This window comes from Palaemon carinicauda, chromosome 25 (assembly GCF_036898095.1).
Source record: "Palaemon carinicauda isolate YSFRI2023 chromosome 25, ASM3689809v2, whole genome shotgun sequence".
NCBI classification, from domain to species: domain Eukaryota; kingdom Metazoa; phylum Arthropoda; class Malacostraca; order Decapoda; family Palaemonidae; genus Palaemon; species Palaemon carinicauda.
Window position 1 is genome coordinate 94958749 of NC_090749.1, and position 26820 is coordinate 94985568.

General features: G+C 44.1%; 1 protein-coding gene across 3 annotated transcripts in view; it reads right to left on the minus strand.

The window, feature by feature from the left end:
- Positions 1 to 26820, minus strand: part of LOC137619286 (germ cell nuclear acidic protein-like) — a 128098-nt gene that overhangs the window by 56000 nt on the left and 45278 nt on the right. The window contains exons 3-4 of one of the 3 annotated variants that reach the window (XM_068349452.1): positions 23348 to 23548; positions 12092 to 13459 (exon numbers count right to left, since the gene is read on the minus strand). The exons of 1 other annotated variant lie outside the window; for it this stretch is intronic. In XM_068349452.1, the coding sequence (XP_068205553.1) occupies positions 12563 to 13258 (696 nt within the window). In that variant the 5' untranslated portion in view covers positions 13259 to 13459; positions 23348 to 23548 and the 3' untranslated portion in view covers positions 12092 to 12562. Of the gene's footprint in view, positions 1 to 12091; positions 13460 to 23347; positions 23549 to 26820 lie in introns of those variants that run through there. One more of the 3 variants, XM_068349451.1, reaches the window with a different exon arrangement.

The following is a 26820-nucleotide window of genomic DNA, read 5'->3' on the forward strand; positions in this document are numbered from 1 at the left end:
AGTGTCTGCCGTCTCCATGCTGAACGGAGTTTGTTTGACAAACTTGTTCAGAGCTGAGAGGTCGATGACTGGTCTCCAGCATCCAGACGTCTTCTTTACAAGAAAGAGTCGACTGAAGAAGCCTGGAGACCCGTCGAGGACCTCATGGAGAGAGCCCTTCTTCAACAGGGTCTGGACTTCTGCCCGAAGGGCTTGCCCCCTTGCCGATCCCATGTCAAGGGAGCTCAATGACACGATTCGTCGTCAGGGGATGTAGAGATGTTGTGAACAGGACGCGATATCCCTGACTGATTACGGAAATCGTCCAGGAATTGGCCCCGAGTTGCTGCTACCTGTTGGCGCAACTTTGTAGGCATCCCCCCACTGGTGGACATGCAGGGGGACTGCCAATCTTAGCATTTGCGGCCTCGGCTGCTCCCTCTAGAATTCTTACCTCCCCTGGAGGACTTTTTGCCTTTCCTATCCTTGACAGGAAAGGGCTTAGACACCCCTGTCTTCGCTGCTGTCGTTGATTTTGCGGACTTGGTTGGACGGGACTGCTGGGGTGCTGGAGACTAATAGGGCTTAGATGTCATAGCCCTATGAAGAAGGGAGTCTTGGTGAGCCTTCCTCCACATCTCAGCAGCCTGTCCCACATCCTTAGGCTCAAACAGGATCGTTCCTTCTAAAGAAGAATGCCTGAGCCTATTGATCTCGGTGCTACCAACCTTCTGATGGAATCTCCCAGCCACCGCATCCTGACGTTTCAGGATGGTGTTTGCCCACAAGTTCGAGACTTGGTGGGCCAGAAACTCGATCGTGCGAGTGCCTGAGAGAAGGAATGTCTCCATAGCTTTCCTGGTACGTTCCTTGGAGAAATCCTCAGAGCGTATCAGGATACCAAAGGTCCCTAACCTTCGTGGCTTGTATATCACACTTCGCAACCTTCTCCTGGTTAAGGATCTCGGTTGCCGAGAACGAGCGGTTGGAGGAGGACAACTCGGAGAGCTGTACAGCGATCTTTGTCTTGTAGAGGACTTTGGTATAGTCTTTGAGTCCTTCGACTCCTTCCTGAGAAGGATGTAGGACTCCAACATAGAAGATGGCAAGTTCTTTCAAGCCCCCACTTGGGAAGACTTCTCAGCGCGAGGAGGGGTTTCCCTCATTGGTGCGATGGGGGAAAGTCTCACCTCACATGATTCCTCTGATGACAGGAAGTACTCGTCCGACAGGGAAGGAGAGAAAGTCTGGGGGATGAAGGAACCTACCTCGAAGGCTTGCGTGGAGTCAACTTAGCCCTTGGAGAAGTTACCGCGTCCGGAACTCCTCTTTTTCTCTTCAGAGAGGTAGAGACAGCCAAGGATCTGTACCCTAATTCAGAGAAAACAGGCTTGGACGCCTGTGTAACTGCTCTGGTTAGTGCACCAAACCAAAGTTGTTGACTGACAGACGCACTGTCAGACACCCCCTTTGAAGGGACAGGGATAGAAGGATCCCTGGGAGGAGTTCCCATGGTCGGATTCGCCTGAAAAGGAATAGGGATCCTGGACCCCTCTGGATGTTTCCCTTCCACCGCAATACGCACTGTTATGCGTTTGAGGGGAGGGGAATGAGGCGATGGTGACCTTGCCGTGCGTTGTCCAGCAGCCTCGCGTGTGGGAGGATATTGACACTCACGCAGGGGTGCGTAATGGGGCTCGCGCGATGGGGAAAACCAGGGGTCACGTGCGGGAGACTGCTGGTGCACGTGTGGGCGCACGGGCGACTGCGATGATGCACGGGAGACTGATGGTGCGCAGGAGCGCGCGGGAGAATATCCGCACGAGCGTGGGCGCGCAGGATCAGGGCGTTGAACGCGCGTGTGCGCAGGCTAGAGTTCGCGTGCCCCTGAAGAAGCCGTAGGGCGAGCGTGCACAGGAGAGATACCCCTGGCGTGCGGGCGAGCAGTTGATCCCTGTGCTGCTCGTGGGCGAGCATCAGAAAGGTGGCGCGCAACTGCAGGAGAGGATGGGCGAGGGCGCGCGCGCATATCCTCGTGGACGCAAGCAGGAAACTGCACGTGTCAGCGCCATGGCGAGCGCTGGCGCGTAGGTGAGTGCTGGCGCGTGGGAGAAGTCAGCATAGACTTCCCAACAGCGCCCAGATCTGAAGAGCACGGGCGCGCAGGAGAGATGACTGCTGCGCGTGAGCGCTGGCGCGCAGGAGATACTGGCGTGCAGGAGAACGCTGGCGCGCAGGAGAGCGCTGGCACGTAGGAGAGCGCTGGCGCGCAGGAGGTTGCTGGCGTCCAGGAGGTTGATGGCGCGCAGGTGAGGGATGGCACATAGCTGGGCGTGGGCGCACTTGCTCAGGCAAAGCCTGGCGCGCATGAGAATGTAGGCGCGTATGCTCTACTTTGTCGGCATAACGCGTGAGGTAAGTATGCGCGCATTGGCGCATACGCCCTTGAAGCCCTGTATTAGGGTTAGATGATGATGTCAGGTTTCGTCGGCGCGTAGCACGCATCAGCACTCAGGAATGGTGAAGGCAGGTCGGCAGGTCTGACCAGTGGAAGGTCGACGTGTCCACCTAAAGGGATCGCAAACAATCCGCTGAGAGGTCCAGGACCAAAGCAGGAACAGTCGGTGATCGCTGATAAGGCTCCTCTGCGGGGGACTGCAATGAAGATGTAGAATATAAGAGGCGCCTACTCACTGCAGGTGAAGGAAGGCCTCTCTGGCGAAGAGGAAGGCAAGCCTTGCGACGAATACGCCCTCTGGGGGCTGTGGAATCAGCAAGCTGACCCTCTGTAAGTGAACTCCCCCGAGGGAGAGAAACACTAGCAGGAGAGACTGTTGGACTTAGTTTCTCCCTTGTTGATTGGACAGGAACGGGAGAAACTAAGCCTTCAGCTACTGTGGGGTTTGAAGAGGCAGAGGTAGTAGGAGATAACGCATTGGATACCTCTGACACTACAACGTCGACAATCGACAGAGGATCAACCTCTGCCGGAGGCGGCGATTGCTTGACAGCGGCAACCAATCGGATGTAGTCAAGTAAGACATTACTTGGAGGGCGAACCGTCAAGCCCCAAGGAAGACCAAAGCTGGAAAAGAGGGATTAGTGACAAATCCTCCCCCGAGGGGAGAGGTGGAGCTGTCTCCCTAGGGGAGGCAATGCCATCTCTCGAACCCCGAGCTTGGAAAACAGTACAACGGTCTACGCTACCACTCGACAGTCTCTCGAAAGAGACCGACCAAGTGGGAGATTCGGAGGAGGTTTGAGCAACGGAAGAAGAGGCCTTGGGTTTTTCGCCTTTCCAAGAAACCTTCGAAGGAGAAATATCCCGTTTGGACTTCTTCCGTTGCCATGAAAACCTCTCCCAATGGGAGGTAGACCACTCCCTGCACTCACTACACTTATTATCACTGTCACACCAATGACCTCTACAGGAAGGGCAAAGGGCGTGAGGGTCTGTCTCAACCGCCGACATGAATGTTCCACAGGGGCGGTCGGGTAATCCATGGCAGGTGCGCATAATAGCAGAGGCCAACTTCACACACAAAACTGTCAAAAAGAGAAAGCAAAAAAAAGCTTTAATGGCTGCCAATGAGCGGTGAGGATGACAGTGGACACGTCCGACTACCATCCGAGCCGAGAGCAAAGTGAGTTCAAGCACAGGTGTGTGAGAGGGGGGGTGGGAGGGGTAGAAAGCTACCCTCCCCTACCACCGCTAACTAGCGGTGTGAGTAGTAAACCCTCGTTAAATTTTAATGACTCGTCATTTCAGCTACGCCGAAAGTAATACCCCTATTAAATAGCTAAGGTTTGTATTCCAGTTACGGAACAACTGTCCATTTAATAATACTGAAGTGTGAAAGGAACTAAAGTGTAAATTGAATAAGGACATTTCTTTAAAAATAATTTATTCAATTAAAAACTTCTTGTGAAAAATACAATATCTCAAGTTAATAATTATTTGTTTTAAGTAAAGAATAATATAACATACACTTAAGTTACACATATGTAAGCAATACAAAAATAGAAGATATATTCAAAGTCAATTTACAACTTTATAGACACAAAAACATTCCCTTTTCTTTATAGTCTAAATGACAAAAATATTCATTTATGAAGAACTTCAAAGTAAGGTAACATTTTGTACTTAGGAAGTCTGAACTTTCTCTCAGAATTCAAATTGAAAAGGAACCTTTCTATCAGTAAAGACACCATCAGGTAAGAAAGCTAGTGTCAAAGTTTGACAGATTCTCATTGCACAAGAAGAGAATGTAAGATAATCACAGTGCGTTTTGCACTGCTAGCTTTGGCAATGGTAGGAAGAAAAAACTGGAGAGGGATACAGCCCAAAAAGGGGCTCTCAGCAGCAGAGGGACACATGCATATTTGTTCTCTGATATCCTGTGTTTGCAATAAATTCTTTCCTTGTGGTTTGTCTCTTTACTGATACATTAACTTAATGGTCTTTCTTTGACTTGTGTTTGGATTTAAGATACAAATATGAGGAGGAGGAAAAAAGGTTATTAAATTTTTCAAGATACAAACAATATGCAGGATTGGAGAATGAAGCAAATGGTACAGGTGGCCAACTGCATGCACGACAGGAGAGAATCCCCATAGCAAATGGTGAGGTCTTTCTTAGAGGTTATTCATAAGACAGTGGTCCCAACTGCTATCTTTGAAGAGGTAGGGTGAAGTGGCAAATTCCACTGAAGTGGCAAATTCCACAAGAAGCAGATGAGGAAGGCTATTGAAAGAACAGAGTGAACAATTACTGCCTCTGCTCGTGAGATTGTAACATCTCGCGTCCTTGAAATTGGCAATGATCGTGAACTTATATAAACTCTAGGTCAAACCAGTAATCATCATGTTTGTGGGAATGATAGTACATGTTGAGAGAGACTAAGAGGTGTCTGCGAAGAAAAGGTGCTCACTGCTTATGAAAACTGATCTGAAGAGTCAACCATCATAGGAGAGCTCCTCGTGGTCACCTGCTAGTTCGTGAGTGTGAAGAGAAGGTTACAAAATTGCTGGCAAGCATCCTGGCAGGAGAGGAATTAGAGCAAGGGTATGTATCTTGACCAATAGACCTTGTGGCTCATCTCTCATGAGATTTGGCACTGGTAGCAAGAGCGTGTCCCCTTGTACTTTGTATTGTACCTCAACGCCTTCCCAATGGAAGGGTGTTGCTATAACATTGTTCCTCCAACAAAACCATGCAGAGGAACCAGACTGAGATTGTGGAGAATCAGACTTATCAGTCGTCCTGTGCTTCTCTAACTTCTTCCTTGGCAGCGCCACATCAGAAGATTCTGTTGTCATCTCAGGAACTTTTCAACGGGGAGCCGATATGGCAGCAGGTATTGACATTACCAGCATGCACTGATTTTCTCTCCCAAAAGAGAGAGAGAGAGAGAGAGAGAGAGAGAGAGAGAGAGAGAGAGAGAGAGAGAGAGAGAGAGAGAGAGAGGCGGGAACTCATCGATCGGCCTTCCTTGACCTCTTTGAAGATGAAAGATAGAACTTGAAGTTCATCTTCTGCAGTCAGAGATTGACAGACACTGAAGGTGACGTACACATGAGGGATAGGACAGCATCAGACATGCAACCCAACAGGAACAGGTATACAGTATTTGATAAAGGCAGTTAGCACAGATACTGTAACACAATTACGCTACCTGGTGTATAGGGGAGGCCTAGTCACCAACTACAACCACTACTACTACCTGAAGTCATAATCCTATGAAAGGTCAAAGGTTTGTATGATGTGTAGCAATAAACCAATAATAGAAGTTGAAATACAAAACAAATTCAGCATAATAATAACAAACCAATTGAGTGAAATATAACTAAGTACAAAAATCCTTAAAGAAAGCTGCACTACAGTAATTATGTCCCTCCTCCACCACATACTGCAAAAGAGATCAGCAGACAAATGCAAATAAAACACTTTTGTTTTCTGTTGTTCAAGTATTTCCTCTAATCATTTAATCTCCACAAATACAGTTAAGGTTCCTAACTGTCAAATGTTCCTAAGCAAAAAGGATGTGAATAATTAGGGAGTCAGAGGTACAGTACAACGAGGAGGTGCATAACCAGCTAACATGAGATGACCCACCAGAGTGCAATAGCACAAGCAGCTGAACATCATCAGGGAGACACAGATCTCCTTTCATCGGACATGTTTCTCTGGCTTGATCAAAAAGACATTAAACTTGTTTGCAAATGTCCAGTAAAGAGACACTTGCAATGGAACTGTCTCAATTCCAGTTGATTGACCCAACAAGAGAGAGCACAAATAGAGTCTAGCAAATGTGGAAATTTAATCGCTTTGTACCAGCTTTCTCTTCTTTTAAAAAAAACACGACTTCCCCACTTCCTTGAACATTTTCTCCAGCACAAATCTTCCTCCAATGGTTTGAAAAAAAAGTGTTCTCCGGGTAAATGTCATATCACACAAACTGCACTTAAATGGCTTCACTCTTTGTCTTAATACCTTAATTGGCTCTACTTTATATTAGTGATGCAATGGACCCCAACACTGGGTCTACGGTTGCACCTCTATACTTCACTAGCCTTGTATCCGAGGGCTCCTTACAAGATGGTCACTGTTCCCTTGATGGCAGCAATCTGCTCCTCATTTATGCTTGGGCAACTTGATATCCCCTAAAGGTATTGTCTCAGGATTTTCTTCATAAGTCCTGCTGCCCCCACCACCACAGGTATTACTTCTATTTCTTTCAGTTCACAAGTATTTTTCATATCGTTCTTCAGTTCTTGATATTTTGTTATTCTCTGCCTCTCAGCTCTGTTGAGGCCAAAATCACAGGGTACTGTCACATCTATAATCTTTGCTGTTTTTTCTTCTTTATTTCAGATCAAAATATCAGGTCTTATAGTACCTCCTTCTATATATCTTCCTGTCGGGATTATCTCATCATAAAAGATGGTAATGTATCTGTTGGTGGTAACTGGATCTGGTTCATGCTCCCATATCTTATCTTTTACTTCAATTTTGTATTCTTTACATATTTTCCAATGTATATATTTACAGATCTTACTGTGATGAGCTGTGTAGTGACCATCTGCGAATTAGAGTCTGGCAGGCTGAAACCAGATAACCAACACTCTCAACTGCTGCATGACAAAACCTACACGGGTCGTTTCCTGATATGCCCACCATTTTCTTGAAGCTGTTTTTTAGTAGTCCTTGGTCTTGTGTTCCTATCATCATCTTTTCTCCATCAAAACAAATTATGAGTTTTATGATGCCTTGAGAGTGAACTTTTCTGAGAAAATGCTTTGTCACAGACATTACACTTGAATGGTTTCTCCCCAGTGTGAGTTCTAAAATGTGTTGCAAGGTCACTTTTTGTATGAAATGCTTTGTCACAGACATTACACTTGAATGGTTTTTCCCCGTAGTGAAATCTTGAATGTCTTGCAAGATAATATTTATCCTTAAATGCTTTGTCACAGACATCACATTTGAATAAGTTCTCCCCAGTGTGAATTCCACAATGTCTTGCAAGATTACTTTTCGTACAAAATACTTTATCACAGACACTGCACTTGAATGGTTTCTCCCCAGTGTGAATTCTAGAATGTGTTGTGAGAGAACTTCTATCAGAAAATGCTTGGTCACAGACATCACACTTGAAAGGTTTCTCTCTAGTGTGAATTCTAAAATGGCTTGCAAGATTAATTTTCAAATGAAATGCTTTATCACAGACACTGCACTTGAATGACTTTATCCTATTGTGAGTTTCATAATGTACTTTAAGATCAATTTTATTAGAAAATGTTTTGTCACCTTCTCTGCATCTGAACAGGTCTTCAGTGTGAATTAGCATTTGAGTGTTGGGGTTAACTACTCCACTAAATTACTTTTCAGAATTTCTACCCACAAACGACTTCTCTCTTGTACCAACATTAATTTGAGTTTTGGAAGTGTCAGCGGAAACAGCCTCGCTATGCAGGGAAACGCTTTTCAGGCCGAAGCGTTTCTGAAACTTCGCGAACCATCCTTTGCTGGCGGAAAAACGTCGTTTCTGAGGCTGGGAATCAGTGGATGTCCCTGCTTGGGGTTCATCTAGTACATCATCTTCGTCTTCTTCAGCATGGTCGCCATCGTGGCCTTGAGGTTCCTTTGCCGTAAAATTCTCATACAAACCCAAAGCCTTGGTTCGGATGGTGTTCGTATCCAAGGCTATGTTCTTCTTCCGGCAGTCGGCAATCCAGACTGCTAAAGCACCTTCCATACGGACGATCGTTTTATTACGAGCGGTAACAACTCGCTTCGCTGACCTGCTAAAGGTGATGGCAGCCGTCTTCCTAATGTTCGCCTCGTCCTTCTTAATGTAGCGAACAGTGGATTCGTTCACTACATAATGGCGGGCTGCGGCCGCATAACTTCTGCCTCTTTTCAACATATCAAGAAGTGTCACCTTCTCAGCAATCGTCATCATTTTTCGGTGGCGCTTAGGCTCACTACCAGCCTTAGTAGAAGCAGAACGCTTGGGAGCCATTGAACGCTTTATCCTATTATGAGTTTCATAAGGTACTTTAAGATCAATTTCATTAGAAAATGTTTTGTCACTTTCTCTGCATCTGAGCAGGTCTTCAGTGTGAATTAGCATTCGAGTGTTGGGGTTAACTACTCCACTAAATTGCTTTTCAGAATTTCCACCCACAAACGACTTCTCTCTCGTACCAACATCAATTTGAGTTTTGGAAGTGTCAGCGGAAGCAGCCTCGCTATGCAGGGAAACGCTTTTCAGTCCGAAGCGTTTCTGAAACTTCGCGAACCATCCTTTGCTGGCGGAAAAACGTCGTTTCTGAGGCTGGGAATCAGTGGATGTCCCTGCTTGGGGTTCATCTAGTACATCATCTTCGTCTTCTTCAGCATGGTCGCCATCGTCGTCTTGAGGTTCCTTTGCCGCAAAATTCTCATACAAACCCAAAGCCTTGGTTCGGATGGTGTTCGTATCCAAGGCTATGTTCTTCTTTCGGCAGTCGGCAATCCAGACTGCTAAAGCACCTTCCATACGGACGATCGTTTTATTACGAGCGGTAACAACTCGCTTTGCTGACCTGCTAAAGGTGATGGCAGCCGTCTTTCTAATATTCGCCTCGTCCTTCTTAATGTAGCGAACGGTGGATTCGTTCACTACAAAATGGCGGGCTGCGGCCGCGTAACTTCTGCCTTCTTTCAACATATCAAGAAGTGTCACCTTCTCAGCAATCGTCATCATTTTTCGGTGGCGCTTAGGCTCACTACCAGCCTTAGTAGAAGCAGAACGCTTGGGAGCCATTGAACGCTTTATCCTATTATGAGTTTCATAAGGTACTTCAAGATCAATTTCATTAGAAAATGTTTTGTCACTTTCTCTGCATCTGAGCAGGTCTTCAGTGTGAATTAGCATTCGAGTGTTGGGGTTAACTACTCCACTAAATTGCTTTTCAGAATTTCCACCCACAAACGACTTCTCTCTTGTACCAACATCAATTTGAGTTTTGGAAGTGTCAGCGGAAGCAGCCTCGCTATGCAGGGAAACGCTTTTCAGGCCTAAGCGTTTCTGAAACTTCGTGAACCATCCTTTGCTGGCGGAAAAACGTCGTTTCTGAGGCTGGGAATCAGTGGATGTCCCTGCTTGGGGTTCATCTAGTACATCATCTTCGTCTTCTTCAGCATGGTCGCTATCGTGGCCTTGAGGTTCCTTTGCCGCAAAATTCTCATACAAACCCAAAGCCTTGGTTCGGATGGTGTTCGTATCCAAGGCTATGTTCTTCTTCCGGCAGTCGGCAATCCAGACTGCTAAAGCACCTTCCATACGGACGATCGTTTTATTACGAGCGGTAACAACTCGCTTCGCTGACCTGCTAAAGGTGATGGCAGCCGTCTTCCTAATGTTCGCCTCGTCCTTCTTAATGTAGCGAACAGTGGATTCGTTCACTACAAAATGGCGGGCTGCGGCCGCGTAACTTCTGCCTTCTTTCAACATATCAAGAAGTGTCACCTTCTCAGCAATCGTCATCATTTTTCGGTGGCGCTTAGGCTCACTACCAGCCTTAGTAGAAGCAGAACGCTTGGGAGCCATTGAACGCTTTATCCTATTATGAGTTTCATAAGGTACTTTAAGATCAATTTCATTAGAAAATGTTTTGTCACTTTCTCTGCATCTGAGCAGGTCTTCAGTGTGAATTAGCATTCGAGTGTTGGGGTTAACTACTCCACTAAATTGCTTTTCAGAATTTCCACCCACAAACGACTTCTCTCTCGTACCAACATCAATTTGAGTTTTGGAAGTGTCAGCGGAAGCAGCCTCGCTATGCAGGGAAACGCTTTTCAGTCCGAAGCGTTTCTGAAACTTCGCGAACCATCCTTTGCTGGCGGAAAAACGTCGTTTCTGAGGCTGGGAATCAGTGGATGTCCCTGCTTGGGGTTCATCTAGTACATCATCTTCGTCTTCTTCAGCATGGTCGCCATCGTCGTCTTGAGGTTCCTTTGCCGCAAAATTCTCATACAAACCCAAAGCCTTGGTTCGGATGGTGTTCGTATCCAAGGCTATGTTCTTCTTTCGGCAGTCGGCAATCCAGACTGCTAAAGCACCTTCCATACGGACGATCGTTTTATTACGAGCGGTAACAACTCGCTTCGCTGACCTGCTAAAGGTGATGGCAGCCGTCTTTCTAATATTCGCCTCGTCCTTCTTAATGTAGCGAACGGTGGATTCGTTCACTACAAAATGGCGGGCTGCGGCCGCGTAACTTCTGCCTTCTTTCAACATATCAAGAAGTGTCACCTTCTCAGCAATCGTCATCATTTTTCGGTGGCGCTTAGGCTCACTACCAGCCTTAGTAGAAGCAGAACGCTTGGGAGCCATTGAACGCTTTATCCTATTATGAGTTTCATAAGGTACTTCAAGATCAATTTCATTAGAAAATGTTTTGTCACTTTCTCTGCATCTGAGCAGGTCTTCAGTGTGAATTAGCATTCGAGTGTTGGGGTTAACTACTCCACTAAATTGCTTTTCAGAATTTCCACCCACAAACGACTTCTCTCTTGTACCAACATCAATTTGAGTTTTGGAAGTGTCAGCGGAAGCAGCCTCGCTATGCAGGGAAACGCTTTTCAGGCCGAAGCGTTTCTGAAACTTCGTGAACCATCCTTTGCTGGCGGAAAAACGTCGTTTCTGAGGCTGGGAATCAGTGGATGTCCCTGCTTGGGGTTCATCTAGTACATCATCTTCGTCTTCTTCAGCATGGTCGCTATCGTGGCCTTGAGGTTCCTTTGCCGCAAAATTCTCATACAAACCCAAAGCCTTGGTTCGGATGGTGTTCGTATCCAAGGCTATGTTCTTCTTCCGGCAGTCGGCAATCCAGACTGCTAAAGCACCTTCCATACGGACGATCGTTTTATTACGAGCGGTAACAACTCGCTTCGCTGACCTGCTAAAGGTGATGGCAGCCGTCTTTCTAATGTTCGCCTCGTCCTTCTTAATGTAGCGAACGGTGGATTCGTTCACTACAAAATGGCGGGCTGCGGCCGCGTAACTTCTGCCTTCTTTCAACATATCAAGAAGTGTCACCTTCTCAGCAATCGTCATCATTTTTCGGTGGCGCTTAGGCTCACTACCAGCCTTAGTAGAAGCAAAACGCTTGGGAGCCATTGAACGCTTTATCCTATTATGAGTTTCATAAGGTACTTCAAGATCAATTTCATTAGAAAATGTTTTGTCACTTTCTCTGCATCTGAGCAGGTCTTCAGTGTGAATTAGCATTCGAGTGTTGGGGTTAACTACTCCACTAAATTGCTTTTCAGAATTTCCACCCACAAACGACTTCTCTCTCGTACCAACATCAATTTGAGTTTTGGAAGTGTCAGCAGAAGCAGCCTTGCTATGCAGGGAAACGCTTTTCAGGCCTAAGCGTTTCTGAAACTTCGTGAACCATCCTTTGCTGGCGGAAAAACGTCGTTTCTGAGGCTGGGAATCAGTGGATGTCCCTGCTTGGGGTTCATCTAGTACATCATCTTCGTCTTCTTCAGCATAGTCGCCATCGTGGCCTTGATGTTCCTTTGCCGCAAAATTCTCATACAAACCCAAAGCCTTGGTTCGGATGGTGTTCGTATCCAAGGCTATGTTCTTCTTCCGGCAGTCGGCAATCCAGACTGCTAATGCACCTTCCATGAGGACGATCGTTTTATTACGAGCGGTAACAACTCGCTTCGCTGACCTGCTAAAGGTGATGGCAGCCGTCTTCCTAATGTTCGCCTCGTCCTTCTTAATGTAGCGAACAGTGGATTCGTTCATTACAAAATGGCGGGCTGCAGCCGCGTAACTTCTGCCTTCTTTCAACATATCAAGAAGTGTCACCTTCTCAGCAATCGTCATCATTTTTCGGTGGCGCTTAGGCTCACTACCAGCCTTAGTAGAAGCAGAACGCTTGGGAGCCATTGAACGCTTTATCCTATTATGAGTTTCATAAGGTACTTTAAGATCAATTTCATTAGAAAATGTTTTGTCACTTTCTCTGCATCTGAGCAGGTCTTCAGTGTGAATTAGCATTCGAGTGTTGGGGTTAACTACTCCACTAAATTGTTTTTCAGAATTTCCACCCACAAACGACTTCTCTCTCGTACCAACATCAATGTGATTTTGGAATCACTTTCCTGACAAAGAGGTTTTTCACAGCCTCTGTTTTCCATCTGCTCCTCTTTCTGTAAACTTTTTATCCGCCTCCCTCTTTCCTTTCCTTTGTCCTCTTTCCTATTGGATCCCAAATGTATGTCACTTTCCTCTTTTACACTTGTCTTTACACTCTTCTTCTCCTCTTTATTGACTTCCCTTTCGCTGATTTGTGAATCCTCCTCACTCACTGATGCATCAGAGTCAAAACAGTATTTCATGTCACCTTCATTTGACTCAAATATTTCTGGCTCTGCTTTGAATTCTGGCTCTGCTTTGAATTCTATTTCTGGCTCTGCTTTGAATTCTATTTCTGGCTTGGCTTTGAATTCTATTTCTGGCTCTTCTTTGAATTCTATTTCTGGCTTAGCTTTGAATTCTATTTCTGGCTCTGCTTCAAATTCTGGCTCTGCTTTGAATTCCACGTCTGGGTCCATGAAAAGAGTGTCATCATCAAAGAGTCCACAACTGTTGACCAAATCATCATTTTCTATCTTGACTGCAGAGTGTGAAAAAGAATCTTCCATTTCGGTTTTTACTGGAAATTCTATTGATTCAGAGTTCTTAATCCCATCCCTATCACTGGATGACATCCTCTTCAATATTATCTTCAACAGCAGACAAATATAAAGTTAACAACAGACTTCCTATTCTCTACATGAAAGTCTTACAGCATGAACTAACACAGACCCTTCTTCCTTTTTCCCAGTCCTGTATCTCTTGCAGATATCTTCAGTAGTTTATATAATCTTCGTCACAATAGATTGATGATTATTTCCTTTGGGATGAAAAATCTGAAATAGTAGAGAATATTTATCATTGGAAAAGGAAAAGATGAAAATATTTGTTGGAGTTTTCTGAAATGAAAAGACAATATTCAACCGAAAATGAGTTTTTTCTTAAGTAATTTACATTTTTCCTATCCATACAAACCGAGTCCTATAATTTGGGCCACTCACCGATTACAAGGTTGAAAGTTAATTGGAACCAAAACTGGAAGGTTCTGTAACCTCCCTGGAAGTGTTCCAGGCTTGAACTGTGGAGAAGCAAAGAGAGGTCACTATTGCCTCCCAAGTGTTTATCATAGGAGAAAGTGATAGGCTCTGGGTTATACATGAATTATATCCTCCCACGTAAAGAGAAACCGTACCCACTGGAGGGGCGTCAGTAAGAATCACAAACCAAGTATGAGAATAATGAGTTGATAGTGTTGCGTACGAACAGAAAGGCGAGGTGAATGTAAGTGACTTTACTCAACAAGATAACGAGCTTAAATGCATATGGTTGAGATAGAAAAAAAAAGCAATAGCATTACAGTATATGAACGTGTATGAAACACCTGCGTTACATGGCTCCCCCCTAAAAAAAGACATACATGTGAAATATGGCGACCTGCCCTAGAAAAGCAAACTGTAGGTAGGTCATCTTGCAGGAGATACGCAGATTTTGGGCGATTAATGAAGACTCAGTCTTCTGTACCACGAATGGTGAATAAGAAAGCCTTCAGTGTGTGATGGATAACGAGGAAAGAGTCCGTGTAAGGCGCGTCAGCGGTGGCTTGCTAGCGTCAGTGGGCACAAAAGACACGAGTTGTGGTGTTCAAATCTTTTGGTATGTGTTGCTTTTCTGGGGCTTGTACCTCTGGCAGCAGGAGTAAATTTTCCCACAACGGGACGCAGGCACTGGAGATTGTCTGAGGTGGTTACAGACGGAAAATAATTCATCACTGACGGCGAATCGGTTGCCATTCTTCCTTTATTCTTTATAAACTGCAGATTTCTTAGCTCTGAAGTTATCTGTTATTTTGCGCAAGTTAGCAAGAAGAGGAGCTTTTAGCACTTGTTGGAGAATTGGTAATGTTACCTCAATATGTAAATATGTTTGTGGTAGCTACTTTTCATAATATATACACATATGTGGTTTGGCCTAGAAAATGAGCTTATCACATAGGCAGATGATGCTACTCTCTTTGCATCAATTTCATCTCCTTAATGTAGATCTGTAGTTGTTAAATCCCTTAATAGAGATCTAAGTGATACCTTAGTGATAAGAAACAGTACACTATGTCTGCTCCTAACTGTGTCTGCTTCATATGTAATGAAACGGATGGAGAACGGAGAAAATGGATAGTATGTGAATGTAATAGACTCTACCATAAGAGATGTGTGCATATAGTGACAGCCATCAGTGAGAATGAATGGAAAAACCTAGACTGGTTATGCCCACACTGTGTACGTGAAGCTAGACAAAAAATTTAGTAATATCAAAATTAAAGGAAAATGTAAACGTGAGAGATCTGTCCCTGAACGAACAAGATGCAAAAATAGATGACTTGGAAAATAAACTTGCGGACCTTAGCGCAGATGCAGCAAATACCACCCAGACCACCGACCTCACTGAGAAAGTTGACATTCTTGCCATGAATATGGAATTAATTAAAGCAACACTTCAAACATTGAAAGACCCAAAACCGAAGAAACCGGCATTTGCTGACAAAGGAAAAAAATCTGTTGATAATTAAATCAACTAACAACAAAAATCACTGAAAGAAAACGTGAGGTTGAACAAGCACTTAAAGACATTCCTATACTTAACACGAGGTCAACTATGAATGGAAATGTTGTTGTAAACTTTGCACACAATATGATCAGAGAAGAGGCGGTAAACAAAATTCAGTCATTGGTGGCTGACACTGAAACGAGAAATATCGGAAAACTAAAACCCAAAATAATGATATACAATCTATACAATGATGATGGTGATGTAGTAAATGCTTTGATTCAAAGAAATCGCTGCCTGAACCAAATCCAAAATATAGAAGATAAGATAAGTGTAGTCCTGAAGAAAAATGCCTCTGGCGGTACCACCCACCATGTGCTGAAATGTGATCCTGAAGTTCGGAGGGCTATTCATGATAATGGGGACAAAGTATTGTTACGATGGGGTATCTATAACATACGTGATAGGTACCACGTGATCACCTGCTACCACTGTCAGAGGTATGGACATTTTGAAAAAGATTGCAAGTCTAAGAATGAAGATAAAGTCTGCGGGAAATGTTCAGGGAGACACTCCACCAGGGAGTGTAATTCGCAAGTGTCAAAGTGTATAAACTGCACAAAGTTAAACAGACCAAGTGACCACACAGTAAATTCTAGAGAGTGCAATGCTTTTGACTTGGAATTGAAAAGACTAGCGGAAAATACTGATCATGGTTACTAGGGATGTCATAAACTGTGGCTATGTAAATATACAATCTGTAGGTAATAAGACTGTTCAAATTCGAGAACTGATAAACGAGAATTATTTAGATATCCTAGCATTATCTGAAACATGGTTAAATAACTTGGACAAGGCAAAGATCACTAAAATGACGCCCCCCCCCCCCCCCCACACACACACATGCCTTCTTTCACATACCGAGAGAAGGTAGGTCTGGTAGGGTGTCGGACTCTTTCTTCATAAAAGATACTCAAATCTCCAAACGTTGAAAAGAATGTGTTTAAATACTCTGAACGAACAAGGTAGAATGACAGTGGAGGTCTTGTATAGAGCGGGGTTCCCCTGCTGGGACCAGAAAAACAGCCATCAAAAAGTAAAGTAGCTAAAATTAGTACATGGTACAAATTATGTAGTATGGAATTGAATTCAAACAAAACTCAAAGTATGGTTGTAAGTAGGTCAAGGACAGTGGCTCTTCAACATCTGGATCTCAGCATTAATAATGTTTCTTTAACTTTGTATGGCTCTTTTGAAAAATTAGGTGTGATTCTCAACAGCAAATTTACTTTTGAGAAACACACTGGGTGTCTTTTTCAATTGCACAAAAAATTGGCTTATTGAGAAAGTCTTTCAAGATATTTGGTGATCATCTATTTTGAAGAAGTGTTTTAATTCTTTCATTCTACTTCCTTAAGTATTGTTCTCCTGTCTCGTCTTTAGCTACAAATTCTCATCTTGATTTGTTGGACAGGAACTTACAGTCTATTAAGGGGACCGTCCGCTATGGTGTTTAACACAATTAGAAAAAAAACGAAAATTGTTTAATAGTTTCGATGTATACAGAAACATGTCGTATAAGCTCTCCAGAAGTTTCAGCCAATTATTTTGACAAATAATGAAGATATTATTTATTGTTATAATTATTACTAGCCAAGCTACAACCCTGGTTGGAAAAGCAAGATGCTATAAGCCCAAGGGCTCCAATAGGGGAAAATAGCCCAGCGAGGAAAGGAAATAAGGAAATAAATAAATGATGAGAACAGATTAACAAAAAATAATTCTAAAAGCAGTATCAACGTCAAAATAGCTATGTCATATATAAACTATTAACATCAAAAACAGATATGTCATATATAAACTATAAAAAGACTCATGTCAGCCTGTCAACATAAAAGCATTTGCTCAAACTTTGAACTTTTGAAGCTCTACTGATTCAACTATCCGATTAGGAAGATCATTCCACAACTTGGTAACAGCTGGAATAAAACTTCTGGAATACTGTGTAGTATTGAGCCTCATGATGGAGAAGGCCTGGCTATTACAATTAACTGCCTGCCTAGTATTACGAACAGGATAGAATTGTCCAGGGAGATCTGAATGTAAAGGATGGTCAGAGTTATGAAAAATCTTATGCAACATGCATAATGAACTAACTGAACGACGGTGTCAAAGATTAATATCTAGATCAGGAATAAGAAATTTGATAGACCTTAAGTTTCTGTCTAACAAATCAAGATGAGAATCAGCAGTTGAACACAAGACAGGAGAACAATACTCAAAACAAGGTAGAATGAAAGAATTAAAACACTTCTTCAGAATAGATTGATCACCAAAAATCTTGTAAGACTTTCTCAATTAGCCAATTTTTTGTGCAATTGAAGAAGACACAGACCTAATGTGTTTCTCAAAAGTAAATTTGCTGTCGAGAATTACACCCAAAATTTTAAGTCATACAAATTTAAAGAAACATTATCAATACAGAGATCCGGATGTTGAGGAGCCACTGTCTTTGACTTACTTTGTTAGGAGTCAACTTCATACCCCATAATTTGAACCATGCACTAATTTTAGCTAAATCTCAATATATTAAGAGATTCACCAACCCACGATCTACATTCAGGGGATGGAATTGATGCAAAGAGAGTAGCACCATCTGCATATGCAATAAGCTTGTTTTCTAGGCCATACCACATGTCATGTGTCTATAGTATGAAAAGTAATGAGCTAAGAACACTACCCTGTGGAACACCCGATATCACATTCCTATACTCACTATGGTGCCCATCAACAACAACTCTTTGAGATCTATTGCTTAAAAAATCAATAATAATGCTAAGAAACGACCCACCCACTCCCAACTGTTTGAGTTTGAAAACAAGGACCTCATGATTAACACGGGCAAAGGCAGCACTAAAATCAAGGCCAATCATATGAACTTCCTGACCACAATCAAGGGATTTCTGTACAGCATTGGAGATTGTAAGAAGGGCATCACATGCTCCAAGGCCTTTACAAAAACCAAATTGCAAACTAGGGAGTAGATGTTTACCTTCAGCAAACCTATTAGGACGGTTTGCCAGAAGACGTTCAAAAACTTTACTAGAGATATATTGTTTCGGCATAGCTAGAAGCTAACTATAGAATTTTCACATGAGGTAAAGAACCCGACGCTAGTTAGTGAAAAGTAAACCAGTTACCGCACTCACCTAGTATATTGATTCACTTTTTATTACAGGGAATACTTCCTAGGGGAGCAAGTATAGAGAGATCAAGTTTGTTCAGTTCTGAAAAATATAAATTACTTCCAAATTTGTCATTTGTTGCAACACAAATACAAACTGTTTGCTCTTCACTACGGAGACTCAGCCTTAGGTGGGTGGAAGTCCAGAATCCAACTGGCTGGATAACTGACCCGGAGTAGGACTCAGCTCGTGAAAGCGTGAGAGGGGTACCTTTGACACCTCGCAGTCTCTCGGTCTGATGAGCTGGAGAGCTGAATGAGCGGAATATTGGAGTGAAAGCAATCCTCTTGCTTACCCTGGGTATTTCCTGACTCCCCCCTCACAGGATGAATGGGGACATAACAAATATATACTGTAACATATTTCAGGCTACACAAGGGAAATGGGTATTACCTGCAGTTGGAGGTACGCCAGCTTGTAGAGTCCCCCAGATAATGTACCCAAAGGGAACTGAGGTAGCTTAAATCACTTGTTGTGCTGCCAACACAGGACCTAGGGGAAAGATAAACAGGTTCCTATGGGTTATATCTTGTAGGTAACAGGTTGTAAAGGTGTTGTGGCTGTGCCAGAGACCTACCTGAATGACCTGTACCACAGAGAAGTCCCATTTGAATGTTAGGGGTGTGCTTATGCCCCTAATGTAGGGTGCTCTGGGTCTGCATTCGTCATGAAGAGAGTCAGGGTACCATCCCCCTTTGAGATACTACCACTAGAGAGTTATGGGGTCTTTTGACTGCCCAGACATTACTACATTGGATCCTTCTCTCTGGTTACGGTTCATTTTCCCTTTGCCTACATATTCACACACCGAATAGTCTGGCCTATTCGTTACATATTCTCCACTGTCCTCATACACCTGACAACACTGAGATTACCAAGCAATTCTTCTTACTGCACTGTAATTGTTCAGTGGCCACTTTCCTCTTTGTAAGGGTAGAAGAGACTCTTTAGCTATGGTAAGCAGCTCTTCTAGGAGAAGGACACTCCAAAATCAAACCATTGTTCTCTAGTCTTGGGTGGTGCCTTGGCCTCTGTACCGTGGTCTTCCACTGTCTTGGGTTAGAGTTCTCTTGCTTGAGGGTACACTCGGGCACACTGTTCTATCTTATATCTTATTTCTCTTCCACTTGTTTTGTTAAAGTTTTTATAGTTTATAAAGTGATACTTATTTTAATATTGTTGCTCTTCTTAAAATATATTATTTTTCCTTATTTCCTTTCCTCACTGAGCTATTTTCCCTGTTGGGGCCCCTGGGCTTATAGCATCCTGCTTTTCCAACTAGGGTTGTAGCTTAGCAAGTAATAATAATAATAATAAATAATAAATCATATTTTAAGTATTATCCTCTTGACCTGCCTGAGCTTACAGACATGTTTCTGATACGCAGGCGAGATCCGCTTGTTCTTCTGAGATCATGCCTTAATCCTCTAGAACCATTGAAAAGGGGTTATCGGCCAAATGACAGAGAATCCCCCTTCAGAGAAACACTGAGTCGTGGCAATATACTCATGGATGCAGGCGAGTGTAACTTGTCCCCCATGTCGAGGAAGATACCCTGTCCCTTGCGAACTACTGTCTTAGCAGAGGCCCAAGCGAGAAGGAAGAGCTGACTTAAGAGTCAAGTCATGATCTGAAGAATGACAGGTGGTAAGAAAGTGTTCCTTTCCAAGAGCGTGGTACAGGAACTACGCTCTGAGGAAGTGGTCTAACTTCCGACTGGGGACCAGTAAGCTCGACTGTATGAGGGAACAATTCCATTGAGAAGGAAGTGAAAACTCTGTTCATTCTAAAATCGAGGCTCAAGGCCATGCAGTAGTTTATCATGGCTGAAACAGAGATGTTTCTTTCCTCCCCGAGATATAGAAAGAACTTTTTTATCGTAGGAAAAGTGATATCGAGCAGAGCGAGGCCTCTTTCTACGTCAATCTTTTGAGGATATATCACTTCGTCTGGTAGGCACCGATAGACAACCTATGAGGGTATCCAGCTATCCTTTTCGCTACTGCTCATGAAATATCTCTCTAAAAGGGGAGATATTGAATATCCTTCAGGTGAAAAGTCGTAGGAACACAACTGATTGTGGGGAATCTCGGTGAGAGATTGCATGCGAACGTTGAGAAACGAGTCAGAAGCTCTGTCGATGTCTGCAGGCAGGAGTAGACATTCTGGGTACTATTATTCTTGCTACCACTGCTGAGCTATCAGGGTCATCAACCAATCTCTCGATGCCCTTATCTTAAAAATGAGTCTCCTCATCATATAAATGGAGGATAATGGATATTGGAAGGCCTTTAGCAAGGATGCCCAACTATCCTGTACTGGCTAACAGTCCTGCGTAAACTTCCAGTTATGAGACATCCTAGACTGACATCTCATCTGCATCCCAACTCCCGGGTCAGGACTTTTGATGGCTAATTGAAGAAGGAAACTTTTCTTGGCTACTCTGAAAAGGCATTCAAGTTGTCTTCCATCCAACTTCATATTCTTGCGGCTAGATGATAAAGCAGCTGCGCAAAGAATACCTTGGTTTGTCCGGGTATTCTAAAACCGTCGTGTTCTCTGATCATTATAAAAGTTGAATAGCTTTCAGAAGACCTAATTCTGAAATAAATCTAAAAATGCCACTATTAATGTTGCTATAATTAGGGCATTAGGTCAACAAATGCCTCACTGATAAGGGTACCAAACAGTTGTCACAATATGGTTGGTATTGGCCATTTTGCTGACACTCGTGTGTCAACCGAGTGTGACCAATGCAAAGACGACAAAGAGTAGACTGCCACATTGGCAGCCCTGATACCTCTTCCCTGATACCTCATATTCTGAACTGCTGTTGGTAACACTTACTGCTGGAACAAGAGTCCAAACTGTTCTTTCATTATCTGCATATTACCAGAAGTGGGTGGGACTAAATTATCCAGATAAGTATTTAATTATATCAATTTTAGAATGAAAATTCCATATTGATAAACATCACCTTCGGATAATTAATCATGCCCAGCTATCCCCACTGTCAAGGAGGAGGGAACTGGAAGAATTTCCCCCTTCTAGAGCAGGAGGTCACAACAAAGGCTAATTTAAGCGAACAGAAAAACCAAAGGAGAATTGAATGTCAGTAACAATAAAAAGTGCCAGCCTATAGAATCGTACCAACTACGAGGTGAAAAGAGCCAAGACAAAATAAACTATTCATTGCTAAAGGGAGGTCACCAGACAACACCTTCAGAGATGTGCCAGAGAGTGGCTGAAGGTGAACAAATGAGACTCCTGTGACCAACAAAGAAGACTGCTTCCTGCCAACTACCTTTTCCTCACACAAAAATGAGACCCAGAGGCAAGAGACATAAAGAACATAAATACTCATTAAAACTACTAAAGCCAAATGAAATCTCGCAAAGAGCATGAGGAGGACAAAAGACTGAAAGAGACTCCAACTGAAAATTTGGCTCATAGGAAAAAACAAAAATCTTCATCATAAATCAATGGGAGACCGAAGACAACCACTCAAGAGCCAATCTCGGTCTGACATCAAAAGAAGTCCTTCGTCGCAGCAAAGGCCCCAATCGAGAAAGGAAATCAAATAAAGGAATCCTAAACGTCTTGATGGGAAGCCCCCACATAACTCCTTTGGCCAGAAGGCAAAAAGGGGGAGTACAAAAACATAATTAGAATCGTAACAATCACCAGGACAACCTTGTAACTGATTCTTCTAAGGTGACGACCAGGAAACACTATCAAATGCCGAAACACTCCTAAAAATGACATAAGAGGAGGAAAAGGCCTAGTTGGCAACTCCGTCTACCAGAGAGATACTAACCATCTTGTTGGAAGTGTTAGATGAAAGGGGAAACTTCACACAAACCAGGGTGGCAGAACACACTTAGTCAGAAAGAGAGTGGATAGGTAGATGGTGACTCATGAGGAAGAAGTGAGCGCTGAGACTGATCAAACCTCACAGTGTTAAGCAGCCTGGAGTTATGCCTAACGACAGCCAAGGTCGCCAACACTAAGGTTACAGTGGCCATGTCCCTGACTGGTGAATGCAAGACTGAGGTTCCAGTCCCACTCAAACCTGTTAGTTCTATTGGTTGCTGCAACCTCACCATCCTTGTGAGGTAAGGATGGGGGGTTAGGGGGAGCCTATAGGTCTACCTGCTGAGAACATCTTCCACCAAACTCCAGAGGAGCTGTTGCCAAGCGACATTAGGAGTCGCCAGGCAGCGATTCGCTTGACAATGAGACCCTGGGCAAAACCCAAAGTTGTCAGCACAGGCCTCCAACTATCTTAACACCAGAGAAGATAATGTGCTACCGCCAAGAGAAAAAGAGCGTGGGAAGGGAAAGCAGTGACCCCACGTTTATCGCAGTAGATAAGTTCCAAGACCGGCGGTGATACTTGAATTTCCACGAAGTGCGGACACCATAATAATCTATTTAATGTGTATTTGGACTTTCTGAAACTCTACCTGTACTGTTAACAACCCACCCTTTATGATCAACAGGGATAACTGTTAGCAATATGAAATCAATAGGTAAGTTTACAGTACCATATAACAAGGGCTAAATATGACAAGTTTGGAATAATTTGTATTTTTCCTATCTATACAATCTTGGAGCTCTACGTAGGAGTATTATTTTGGCGATAACTGAAACCAGCCGTTAAAGCTTTAGTGAGGTGTAACTACCCACTGCTAGATAGCAGAGGGGGATAGCATTGGTAACTATCTGTGCTACTCATAAGCTGTCTACGTGGCACCCTGACACTTCGTGATCCTTATAAGATGACAGCCTGGACAATTATTGCTAACATAGGATTTAGCAATGAGAATTCACCAGGTAAGCATAAAAATACCCAACTCCACCTCACTTGGAGACTGGGCATATAACAAGTACAGTATTTACATATTTATCAGATAACACAAAGGACATGGTACCCACCCGCAGTCAGAGGAGTTCAGCTTGCTGAGTTCCTCGGATGCTGAGCCCCAACAGAGGGGAGGGTGAAATACTAAGTGGCCAGTCACTCTTACATTCATCCCAGACTTACTCGTTGGTAGCATCTGCCCTCAATTAACTGCTACTTGTCCTACCAGGGAGCTGAGGTGGTATTGACCATGTTTTGTGCAGTCACCACAGGACCTGAGATAAATACGTCCAGTTTCCAGTTTGTTATGCCTTACAGGTAGAAATTTCATTCACTAAATATGTCATTTACCTACTACAGAAAAATGTTGAAAAGAGGATAGATTTTTTACCCCAAAAACATACAAATTATTCTCATCTCAGGAAACGTTCCCTTATGGTTCCTCCCCCCGCCCCTGAATCTCAGCAAATGGTGCTCAATTATTGTAGAATAGTTTTAGCTTATTTCCATAATTATATTTTATGTGAATTTTTTTGCAAATATGACAAATTCGTAGATAATTTGTATTTTTCCTAACTATACAAACCTTAGCTATTTAATAAGGGTTATTACTTTCGGAGTAGCTGAAATGACGAGCCATTACAATTTTAACGAGGATTTACTACCCCAACGCTAGTTAGCGGGGGGGGGGTAGTGCAGGTAGCTTGCTACACCCCCCCCCACACACACAAGCACACCTGTGCTTGAGCTCACTTTGCTTGAAGGTAGGACTTCAAGGGGGATAGGGCTGGCGGGCAAGTTTGATTAAATAGCTAAGGTTTGTATAGATAGGAAAAATACAAATTATCTACGAATTTGTCATTTGTTCCATAACTGACATACAAACCACGCTATTTAATAGGGGTGACTCACCCATTAGGAAGGGTGGAAAGTCCCGGCCAGTACTGGCTTTTGGCCTTGCCCGGGGACTCATTATTTGAGTGTGTCAGCGCTCAATAATAAGGAGTCCCTGCACCTCGCTAGAACCTGGCAAAGCAAGGACTGCGGCCTACGCAAGCTGTGTGTGAAGGTATAATAAAGTGTGACTTGTCCTAGGAAGTTGACCTGTAGTCCTTTAGATGGAAACTTTAGGCTAGGACTCTCCCAATACCACCTCGTCAGGGTATGAGGACATGACAGTATTAGCTTAATACTAGGAACACAAGGGAACATGGTTTACCTGCAGTAGTTTGAAGTCAGCTGTGCAGAGAACCCAGGATGCTGTTTTCCCCAAGAGAGGGGAAGATGAAGAAAAGAATAAGGGCCAGACAAACCTTTTCCTTCATGCAGACTAGGACCGGGTAACAATGCCCCCAACCTTCTGCTACTTGTCCACTAAGGAGCCTGAGCTTCTAAACCAGCTGTTGTGCAGCCACCACAGGGCCAATAGAAAACGTATCGAGACTCCTGTGGGTCACGTCTTGCAGGTAATGGGCTGTGAAGGTCGTCTGACGCTTCTATACCCCAGTCTAAAGAACCTCTGTCACAGAAAAATTCTTCTTGAAGGCAAGGGACGTAGCTACGCCCGACATAATATACTCTAGGGTGTCGTGACGGAGGAAGGTCTGGATTCAGGGACTGATAGATCACCCTTCGAATCCATGCCGAGATGGTGTTCTTGGTCACCCTCCTCTTAGTCCTCCCAGTGCTAACAAACAATGCCTGCACCTGAGGAGGGACTGCAGCTGTTCTTTTGAGATATGACATCAGACTCCTTACTGGACACAGTAGAAGATGGTCTGGGTCATCAGTTACAGAACAAAGACTCGAAATCTGGAAGGAGTCGAACCGAGGATCCGGCACCCCCGGATTCTGAGTCTTAGCCATAAACTCAGAGACAAATTTGAACGTTACCTCCCACCATCACCTTGAATGGACGATGTTATATGAGAGACCATGAAGTTCACTGACTCGCTTGGCCGAAGCCAAAGCTAGTAGGAACACCGTCTTCCAAGTTAGGTGGCGATCTGAAGCCTGGCGTAATGGTTCATAGGGAGGTCTCTTAAGAGACCTGAGAACTTGAACCACGTTCCATGGAGGAGGTCTCACTTCCAACTGACGGCAGGAAAGTTCATAACTTCGTATGAGTAGGGAAAGTTCCAGTGAGGAAGAAATGTCCATTCCTTTGAGCCTGAAGGCTAGACTTAAGGCAGAACGATAGCCTTTCATTGCTGAGACTGAAAGGCGCATTTCTTCCCGCAAATACACGAGGAACTCTGCTATTGTTGGAATAGTGGCATCGAGTGGAGAGATACCCCTTCCACGACACCAACCACAGAAGACTTTCCACTTTGCCTGGTAGACAGATGCAGATGACTTTCGCAGGTGTCCAGACATCCTAATCGCAACTCGTTGCGAAAATCCTCTCTCAGCGAGGAGATACTGGATAGTCTCCAGGCGTGAAGTCGTAGCGAAGCTACGGCTTTGTGTAAGATGTTGGCATGTGGTTGTTTGAGTAGATCCTGTCGTGGAGGGAGTTTTCTCGGAAGTTCCGTTAGGAGTTGCAGAAGGTCCGGAAACCATTCCGCGTGATGCCATAGCGGAGCTATGAGGGTCACTGAAAGATTGACCAATATTCTGGTCTTATTGAGCACCCTTCTCCTCAGACAGAACGGGAGAAAGGCGTACACGTTGATGTTGTCCCACCGTTGTTGGAAGGCATCTTGCCAGAGTGCTTTGGGATCCGGGACTGGGGAGCAGTATAGTGGAAGCTTGAAGTTCTATGCTGTCGCGAACAGATCCACAGTCGGGGAACCCCACAAAGTCAGGACTTTGTTGGCTACTAGACGATCCAAAGACCACTCGGTACTCACTATCTGAGACGCTCTGCCCAGATTGTCAGCGAGCACATTCCTTTTGCCTGGAATGAAGAGTGCCGATAGTGGAATCGAATGGACTTCGATCCACCTCAGTATCTCTACTGCAAGATGGGATAGCTGCTTTGAAAAGGTACCTCCTTGCTTGTTGACGTAAGCCACTACTGTGGTGTTGTCGCATATCACCCCCACAGAGTAACCCGCCAGGTATTGTTGGAACTGCTGAAGGGCCAAGAAAACAGCCTTCATCTCTAGAAGATTTATATGGAGGCACTTTTCTGATTCTGTCCACATGCCTGAGGTCATGTGGTGTGGAACATAGGTCCCACACCCTTTCTTTGAGGTGTCCATAAACAGCATCAAATCTGGGGGGAGGACGAGAAGGTCCACTCCTCTTCGTAGGTTCTCGTCTGTCACCCACCACTGGAGGTCCGTCTGTTCCGCAGGTTCCATAGGGATCATGACCTCCGGGGGATCGTAACCTTGACTCCACCGAGACTTGAGTCGCCACTGGAGGGATCTCATCCTGAGGCAACCGTTGGGAACTAGACAAGCCAAAGATGAGAGGTGACCGAGAGACGTAACCACGATTGGGCTGGATGTTCTCGTCTGAGAAAAGGGCTTGCAACCTGTCGTCTGATGGGAAGGCTTTGTGGAGACTGGTGTCTATAATCATGCCTAGGTATACCAGT